At 40.7% G+C, this 9,711-nt stretch overlaps 1 protein-coding gene across 1 annotated transcript; it reads right to left on the bottom strand.

Annotated features, from left to right (window-relative positions):
• Window positions 1-293: 293 nt before the first annotated feature.
• UTS2 (urotensin 2) lies at window positions 294-6,165 on the bottom strand. The gene is made up of 4 exons (XM_069544425.1): window positions 6,063-6,165; window positions 3,151-3,258; window positions 2,326-2,367; window positions 294-415 (listed from the first exon to the last, which is right to left on the bottom strand). Exons 1-4 carry the CDS (start codon window positions 6,163-6,165, stop codon window positions 294-296), a joined length of 375 nt encoding a protein of 124 aa, XP_069400526.1.
• Between the last annotated feature and the right edge of the window lie 3,546 nt (window positions 6,166-9,711).

Below are 9,711 nucleotides of genomic sequence, written 5' to 3'. Positions count from 1 at the left end.
TGCACAGCGGTGAAGACCCAGGACAGCCGGAATAAATACGATTATTTCAAAAAAGAAAAAGTGTAGATTTTCAGGGTACTTTTTTGTTTGTTTGCTTCTTTTTCAGGATACATTTTTAAGTTAAACAACCACTCATAGTATCTGCAAAACATAGAGGATTTATTTTCCAAATAATAATGAACAGGGTCTAGCTTGCCTAGTTTTTCATCTATACTGCTTTCAAATCAAGCATTTTTATTTTACATTTTCTCAGATGGTCGTCTTGGAGGTGACTAGTAGGTGGTCATTTTGCTTCAGACACAGTATTTCCAGAAGCATTCAGAGGAAGGTCCACGTTTCTTAGATTGTTTCCTGATTCTGGACAAAAGGTCACTCAGGAAAAGCTTAGGATCTTGCCCGGAAAAAGCCTGAAATTAAAAAAATAGATTATTAATTAATTGAGTGCTACACACACACAAATGAACCTTACTCAGATACAGGACCTTTAAAAGGGTTGTTTTTTGTTTTGTTTTTTTTTTTTTGCTTTTTCATGGGATAGAATTGCAATGAACACCCAGTATGTAGACTCTGAAAGGTCTCTTTGTGCCCGGCCTGTGGTCCATCCAGTCTATTTAGCCTTGTGACTGCCATGAATTTTCCTAAACCTTCATTTACCTATTTCTGTTTCATCTCTCAGTAACATGTTCTGTACATTTAATGTCTTCTGTGTAAATCAGGTCTTTTCTTTGTCTTGAAATTAACTTTAATCATGGACCTTCAGTTTTCTTTTTACTCTAGGATTTTATGAGCATTTCTACTAATCACCTTTATGATTTTAGAGTCTTTCACCATAATCTTTCTACTCAGAAGAATATAAATATCTGACTGATAACTTTTAATGTAATGGAAGCCACACCCTCCCCTTTTGTGTGGTCTACCCCACCTGGGAACCTCAGGCAGTGTATGTCATCTTCAGAATTGAGGGCTTTCAGAATATATTTTTACAAGGAGGTTAGGGGGCACTACACCAAAAGAAGATGTTTCTGGTCAAAATATTTGGGAAATTCTTGATTAAAATTAAATACATTTACCTCATTTTCTAGAGGCTTTATACACAAAATATTGCCAGGACAGGAGAGGGGTTAGAATGCAGGGCAGCCCTGTAGACTGGCTCTGTGGGACTGATATTCACAGAAAATCCATTGGTGGTTTAGTCGCTAAGTCGTGTCTGACTCTTGCGACCCCATAGACTGTAGCCCGCCAGGCTCTTCTATCCATGGGATTCTCTAGGCAAGAATACTGAAGTGGGTTGCCATTTTCTTCTCCAGGGGATCTTTCTGACCCAGGAATCGAACCCAGGTCTCCTGTATTGCAGGCAGATTCTTTACCAGAAGAGCTACCGGGCATTCAAAGGACCTTACAGAAAATCCTGTAGGAAACACTAACTTAGCTTTAGGACTTCCCTGGTGGCTTTCCAGGTGGGGCTAGTGGTAAAAAATTCACTTGCCAGTCCAGGAAACCCAAGCGACGCAGGTTTGATCCTTAAGTCAGGAAGATTCCCTGGAAAAGGAAATGGTACCCCACTCCAGTATTCTTGCCTGGGAAATCCCATGGACAGACGAGCCTGGCGGGCTACAGTTCACGGGGTTCCAAAGAGTCAGACATGACTGAACGACTGAGCTCAGTCTAGTCTGAGGGGCTGATAATGATCAAAACAGATTTCTCTTTTAGCGGTTAAGGTCCTCCATTAATTGTGCACCATTTCTAACCATTGAATATTTTCATTAATCATGTCCTACTGTAGTCTGTCTCCTGCACCCAAAATTATCTCCTTCATATTCTCCTTTCCCACAAAGATTCCCTCTCAGTGTTTTGACCATGTCTTTCTTCCATTTAGATATTATATGACAGTGCTTTTCGAACTTTACTGTGCATACAAACCATGCGGGGGAGTCCTGTTAAGATGCAGACTTTGATTCAGTAGGTGCTGAGGGTGGGGCAAGTCTGCATCTCTCACAAGCTTCCAAGTGACCCCAGTACTGCTGGTCCTGAAGATAACCAATGACACAGCCCAAGTGGATGACAGACTTGAGGGCAAGGACTTATCTATTTCTGATTCTCTAAAACTTGTTATGATCATTTATCAGAGATGAACTAGGTAAGTTCTTGTTGTATCCACATTTTACATGGATCAAAATTTGGAAAAAAATAATGCCTTGAAATAATACTGGGTGTTAAGATTTGTACTGAGAAGGCTTGACTGGTTCGTATTGAGGCTCCTCGAAAGTCAAGGCATAGAAATGTTCACCTTTTTTAACCTAGCTCTCATATAGGACCTACTTACCTTTCTCATGTTTCCTCTTGGGTAAAAAATGTTGGTAATGGGATCTGGAAAACAGTATTTTGAAACCATTCATTATCAGATCTATTATTTTCATTTTATCCTTGTCTTATTTAAAACACACAAAATAGAATATTACTAAATCATGTCTAGTTCCTGGTTTTCCTTTCTTCACACCGCAATGATATTTATTTGAAGGAGGATAGGCAAGCACTTGGCTCTCTTCTAGCCTCCAGAGTTCACAAAGGGCACTGCATCTTCCTCAGTGAGTTAGCAGTTCGGTAGTTGTCAACAATACTTTATTACAAATGAATTTCTTTCTACAAAACCAAAGCTATTAAAAGACTCCAGAACGTTCTGAGCAGTTGTATCTGTGCTAGGAGGAATGCTGTCACTGAGAAAACAGTAAAATCTGACATTTTATGGGTTATTTTGTTTGTGATGAACATTTTACTTGCATTTCCTCATTGAATCTTCTCAATAACCCCATGAGATGGGGATTTTGTTTTTTTAATCATTCCTGTGTACTGGTTTAAGAAACTGAGATACAGATAGATTAACTAACCTAAGTGGGAAGTAAATTGTAAATTGTACTTATTGAAAACTGGGATAATGCTCTTCTTCCCTCCCCTTGCAGCCCCCCCCCCCAAAATCATACAGAGAACAAATATGCTGAGGGGCCAAGCAGAGAAGGATGCTTGCAAGGAGTTGCTGAGAAAAAGGAGACAGAAGATGGCAGAGGAAGACTGTATGCAGGAGGGGAGAGTATGACCACTCAGTAAATCCAGTAGCAAAGAAATCAGACAGCCTGTAAGCACGAGTCATTTTACCTGCGTTCCTAAGACCCTCTCCTGTCTCTGCGCCTGACATCTCTGGCAGCATCTGCAGAAGAGACGCTCTTTCCAGCTCATCCAGAGTTGATCTGACATCTTCAGGTGCTACACAGAGCAATGATTGATATTAGTGTCGGCTCCTGCTTCAGTTCTTTAGGGAGTAAAGAACCATTGTCTTTAGGGAGGTACCAGGGACAGGGAGGGGCTTCCAGGGGGCTCAGTGGTTAAGAATTTGCCTGTAATGCAGGAGACACAGGTTCTATCTCTGGGTTGGGAAGATCCCCTGGAGGAGGAAATGGCAACCCACTCCAGTGTTGTTGCCTGGGAAATCCCATGGACAGAGGAGGCTGGTGGGCTACACTCATGGGGTCACAAAGAGTGGGACACAACTGAGTGACTGAGCATGAGCATGCACCAGGAACAGGAAGCTAATACTAGACAGATTTCAAATCCTGAGTTCATGGTTTGTCATTAGCAGTATTTGAACAGCGAAGTGGAAACGCTACAGTCCAGTTTGCAAGCCAGCAGAACAGGAAATCAGGAGGTGCGGGTCTCATTCTGACTCCTCCTGCCTGCACAGCCTTGCTAGACACTCACCACCCTGAATAAGAAGGTAGGGCTGGGACTGCCCTGGTGGTCCAGTGGTTAAGACTTTGCACTTCCACTGCAGGGGGTGTGGGTTCAATGCCTGGTCAGGGAACTAAGATCCCACATAATCCAAAAAGTAAAGAAATTAAAAATTTTTTTTAAAAAAGAGTGGATTAGGCTGAGCCACAGGATGAGTGAAAAAACATTCCCACTTACAAAGTGATTCTTCTTCATCTCTGTTTACCTACTGCTATCATTTGCCTTTTGCTTTTAGATATAGAGGTGGCAAAATTGGAGTTAGAGGAAAAGTAAAGGAGTGGTTTTCTAAAAGACTGGCTTTTTATGTTCTTCTGACCTGGTGGTTCAGACAGTAAAGAATCTGTCTGCAATGCAGAAGACCCAGGTTTGATCCCTGGGTCAGGAAGATCCCCTGGAGAAGGGAATAGCAACCACTCCAGTGTTCTTGCCTGGAGAATCCCATGGACAGAGGAGACTGGTGGGCTAATACCCATGGTGTTGACAAACAGTTGGACACAACTGAGTGACTCACTCACACACACCTAAAATAGGATAACATCACCTCTTATCTGGCCTCTAAGATTTAGATACAATGATCAGAAACAAGTCAGCTTTACAATTTTCTTTGAAGAAGTTGATAGCAACATTTTCAGTGAGTAATTTGGTCAGCTTGGTAGCATAGAAGATACATGGTAAGTTTGTGTCAGGTGTGCAAAAGGTGAGTGTGAGGGCTGGTGAGTGATACTGAGTCCAGATTGTTCTCTTGGCCAGTTTCTGCCATGAGGTGACCAGAACCCCCAGGGAGTCCTGTAAAATCTGCCTGCTTCACTAAGGCTTTCAAATCCTCAGCTCCAACCTTGATTGGAGAATAAAAAGCAAGCCATCATGAAGGCTTCATGGTACTTCTGAAGAATGTTAATGAAAGTCTACAAAGTTTGGCTGCATATCAATATTTTTGTCATGAAGGATCATTTGTTTTGTTATTATTTGTTTACAGTTGCCAAGTCATGTCCGACTCTTCTGCGACCCACCAGACTCCTCTGTCCATGGAATTTTTCAAGCAAGAATACTGGAGCAGGTTACCATTTCTTTCTCCAGGGGACCTTCCCAACCCAGGGATTGAGCCAGAGTCTCTTGCATTGCTCAGCTGCCAGGGAAGGATCATTTATGGAGAAACAAGTAAGTAGGAAAAAAGTCAGGCAAAAATGCTAAGGTAAGCTGCCACCTATTAAGAATTGGAAAGGGGATGCTACACTCACTCAAGTTTTTAAAAAATCATAATAATGACATGTAATTTTTTGAGGATGTCAGTAATATCTGAATATTCATTCTTCATTTCACCTTATGCTTTTCAAAGTTTTTTTTTTTTTAAATAGCAGAGATTCGATAAAGTTAATGCTCATTTTAACCATTAAGATGACTGCCACTTCTGAGTTCAGTGACTCTGGAAAGTGATTAATAGTGCACGAATTAGTGCTTGACTATTATCAGAAAGCTGCTTGGGAGAAACTTATGGACTAGAAATTATAAAATTACTGGTTTACCAGAGTTTTATTTCCTTTTTTAAAAAAATGTCTGAAAGTACCCACAATTAAAGACAAATTAAAATCCAGTTAAAATGTTTATGAACACAATCCCCAAACATCAACTTTTTCTTTTCTTTTTTCCCCAACCTTTTCATTTCTTAAATTAAATGAAGAGCTAAAAGCACAATAAGTATGTCTTTGACTGATACAATTTAAAAAATTCAACTTAGAATTGAACTGAATGAAATATAAACCAAAAGGAAAAGATAAATGAACTTGGAAATCTGTGTCTACCCTAGTCCCAGCTGGTTACTTTTTTATATTTTAAAAAACATTTTTGTTTCATGTAACACATGTCAGATGATTGCCTTTTAACTTAAAATAATATAAGATAAAATCAAAATACTTTAATCTATAATTGGAGCAACCAGTTCTGCATTCAACCAGTTCACTTAAAATAAAGACTAAAAGCAATGATGTTTTAAATTTAGTGCCATTTTCAAAACAGAAAAAAAAAGACTGACCAAAATAACTCAGAATTACAGAAGTGACGTTAAATAAGCAATGTTCCCCTTCTACTTTTATATTTTAGAAAGGAAAAAACTGTATCCATTCTTGACTCTGAGACATGCCTTAAGAATCCTCAGAATTTTTTTCATAGCTGGGACTATTAACAAGACTCGTTTAAGAGAGAATTTTCATTTCATCTTTAACTTTGCATTTAAGACCCTTGAAGACTTGTTCAAGACTAACATAAGGGAAAAAAAATCATCTTACCTAAGAACTGCAGGGACTCTTGCCTGGAGTCAAGGACAGGAAGAGACAGGAGCGGATTTAAGGATCCTATGAAAAGCAAACAGCAGGAGACCAGCTTATACATGGTTGGCAGGAGATAGGCGTCTTCCTTCTTAGCTTCTTTCAACTTGCTCCTTCTCAGGGGTAGAGTCCAGTGTTAGAGCAGTTGCCTGCAACTTGCTTCTTCTAATTCTGTGATCGGCGATTATATATATTATCCTATGACCTCATATCATCCCCTACAAAAAAAAAAAGAAATGAATTTATTGGCTAGGAAGGCTGAAAAGCAATCACTTTGCATTGATGTAATTTTTCAAAGTAGCAACTCATAGACAATAAATTTACTGTCTTGTTGCCTAGTGTACAAAATAGGTATTAAATAAAGAACAGTTACGTTTATAAATCTGGCAAAAAGGAGTAATTGAGAGGAATAAATCTTGAGTTAAAGAAAGGATCAGACATGAGTTGAAGTGTCCGAGACAGGGACGTGGATTTATGAGTCCTACCCAGCAGAAGTATTGTGGAGCACTGCGTGAAATGTGTTGATTTCCTTTTTTAATCTTTTGTGAATGAATAGATGAACTGTCATATTTTCTTTGGGGCTGCCATGCCTGAAGATTTCCTAAAGGAAATCAGCCCTAAATATTCATTGGGAGGACTGATGCTGAAGCTGAAGCTCCAATACTTTGGCCACCTGATGCAAATAGCCACCTCATTGGAAAAGACCCTGATGCTAGGAAAGATTGAGGGCAAGAGGAGAAGGGGGCGACAGAGGATGAGATGGTTGGATGGCATCACTGACTCAACGGACATGAGTTTGAGCAAACTCAGGGAGATAATGAAGGACCAGGATGCCTGGTGTACTGCAATCCACAGGGCTGCAAAGAGTCTGACACAACTTAGTGACTGAACAACAATGCCTGAAGAATGACAATGCATGAAATTAAAGTCAAAACAAGTTATTTACTTTTAAAAAATGAAGATAAATTCACAGCAAAAATTCAATCTCAAGGCAATACACTTGGCCATACACTTGACCTCATGTAAAACTACAAGCACAGGGGTCTTCAGAGAAGGGAAATAACTTTCCTTAAAGTCGGATATTATTCATTAAGGAAGATGAAGAACAAGCCTGAAAACCTCGCTTATATTCCCAGTATTTCATTGTAGCCCCACTTTCCCTGGCTGCTCTCAGCTTTAATCATCGCAGTATCCTCCTTGCTAACGTCCTCAAGGCTAAATTCAGCCCACCAGTCTCATCTCAAAGCAGCTCAATGATGCTATTAACACATACATTATGTCATACCAACTCTTTGCTCAAAACTCTGTACTGGGGACTTCCCTGGGGTCTAGTAGCTAAGACTTGGAGCTCCCAATGCAGGGGGCCCATGTCTGATCCCTGGTCAGGGAACTAGACCCCACATGTTGCAACAAAGATCACAGATCCCATGTTTCACAACAAAGACCCAGCACAGCCAAATAAATAAAAAAAAATTTTAAAGCCCCAAACCCTATATTGACCTGAACATAAGGTTAAAACTAAGGAATTATTAGAGAAAAGAACACATGAGCACCTTCACAAACTGAAGGCAGGTAAATATTTCCTAGACATGACACCAGCCATATTAGAAAAAAAAAAAATGGATGAATTGGACATCATCAAAATTAGAAACATCTGCTCTTTGAAAGATACTGTTAAGAAAATGAAAATGCCAGCCACAGCTGCAAGAACATATTCACAAAACCTATGCCAGACCAAAGACTTCTCCCAGATGGTATAAACAACCACAACTCAATAAGCCAGCAACCCAAATAAAAGAATAATCAAAATGAACAGATTCTTCACATGAGAAGATATTCTGTTCAGGCTGCTAATTAGGACTTGAAAAAAACAGCATCATTAGTTATAAGAGAAATGCAAATTAAAATCACAATGAGATGCAACTACATACCCACCACAACTCCTGCAATCGAAAAGATTAATAATTCCAAGTGTTGCAAAGGTACAGAGCATGGGCCTCTCATATAAGGGACTGGAATGTAAAATGGTACAATCTCTCGGAAAACAACTTGAGACTTTGTGAAGTCAATCACGTACTACACTATGAAACAAGGCTTTTCAGGTGGTGGAATAATCCACCTGGTAAATAATCCACCTGCCCATGCAGGAAGACTCAAGAGACTCTGGTTCAATCCCTGGGTTGGGAAGATCCCCTGGAGGAGGAAATGGCAACTCACTCCAGTGTTCTTGCCTGGAGAATTCCATGGACAGAGGAGTCTGGTGGGCTGCAGTCCATGGGGTCACACAGAGTCAACATAACTGAGCGGCTGAACACAAACTATGCAACACAGAAATCCCTGTCCCAGGTGTATACCTAAGTGACATGAAAACATACATTCTACAGACACTTGCATACGAGTGTTCACTGCTGTTAATACCTGTAAATAACCCAGATGTCCATCAACAGGAGCCTGGTTAAATAAACTATACCACATCACACAGTCTGCTTCCCTGATGGCTCAGACGGCTAAGAATCCACCTGCAATGCAGGAGACGTGGGTTCAATCCCTGGGTGAGGAAGATCCCCTGGAGGAGAAAATGGCAACCCACTCCAGTATTTTGGCCTAGAAAATTCCATGAACAGAGGAACCTGGTGGGCTACAGTCTATGGGATTGCAGAGTCAGCCACGACTGAGACAACAGCAGCATCACATGATGGACTGCCACTCAGCAATGCAAAGGAACTACTGATAAAGACAAGGTGGATAAATCGCAAAAACTTCATGCCCAGTGAAACAGGCCAGACCCAGAAGAGCACATGTTGCATGATTCCATTTAAATGAAGTTCTAGGTCAGGTAAAAACAAATCCGTGGCATCAAAAAATAGGTATACTTATAGTTGATTCTGCTTTTGTACAGCAGAAACCAACACAACATTGTAAAGTAATTATCCTCTAATTAAAAATAAATTTAAAAAACAGGAATTTGACCAACAGATTAGTTTTTAAAACAAAACAAAAAAGAGTTCAGTGGGAGATGGAGGATGGACTTAGGGAGACAAGGGAACTTCTGGGGGCTATGACACTGTTCTGTATCTTGATCAAGGCAATGGTTACGTGGATACATACATTGGTCTAAACTCATCAAACTGTACACTTAAAATGGGCACATTTCAGGGTCTTCCTGGAGAAGGCAATGGCACCAGTACTCTTGCCTGGAAAATCCCATGGATGGAGGAACCTGGTAGGCTGCAGCCCATCAGATCTCTAAGAGTCGGACACGACTGAACAACTTCACTTTCACATTTCACTTTCCTGCATTGGAGAAGGAAATGGCAACCCACTCCAGTGTTCTTGCCTGGAGAATCCCAGGGACGGGGGAGCCTGGTGGGCTGCCGTCTATGGGGTCGCACAGAGTCGGACATGACTGAAGTGACTTAGCAGCAGCAGCAGGGTCTTCCCTGGTGGTCCAGAAGCAAAGACTCCATGCTCCCAATGCAGAGGGCCCAGGTTTGACCCCTGGTCAGGGAACTAAATTCCACATGCCACAACTAAGAGTTTGCATGCCAAAACTAAAGATTCTACATGCTGCTACCAAGGCCCAGCATAACTAAATAAGTGAATAAAGTAT

Source organism: Ovis canadensis, chromosome 12, assembly GCF_042477335.2.
Source record: "Ovis canadensis isolate MfBH-ARS-UI-01 breed Bighorn chromosome 12, ARS-UI_OviCan_v2, whole genome shotgun sequence".
NCBI lineage: Eukaryota > Metazoa > Chordata > Mammalia > Artiodactyla > Bovidae > Ovis > Ovis canadensis.
This window is presented reverse-complemented; position numbering and strand designations above follow the sequence as displayed.

Bases quoted from the DNA above. Each gene is read 5' to 3' on its own strand.
- UTS2 (XM_069544425.1), bottom strand. From the start codon at position 6,165: ATGTATAAGCTGGTCTCCTGCTGTTTGCTTTTCATAGGATCCTTAAAT. The intron at 2,368-3,150 runs GTAAAATGACTC...ACTGTTTTCCAG, and splicing joins AGAGGGTCTTAGGAACGCAG to ATCCCATTACCAACATTTTT. The intron at 416-2,325 runs AGGTAAGTAGGT...ATCTATTTTTTT, and splicing joins CCCAAGAGGAAACATGAGAA to AATTTCAGGCTTTTTCCGGG.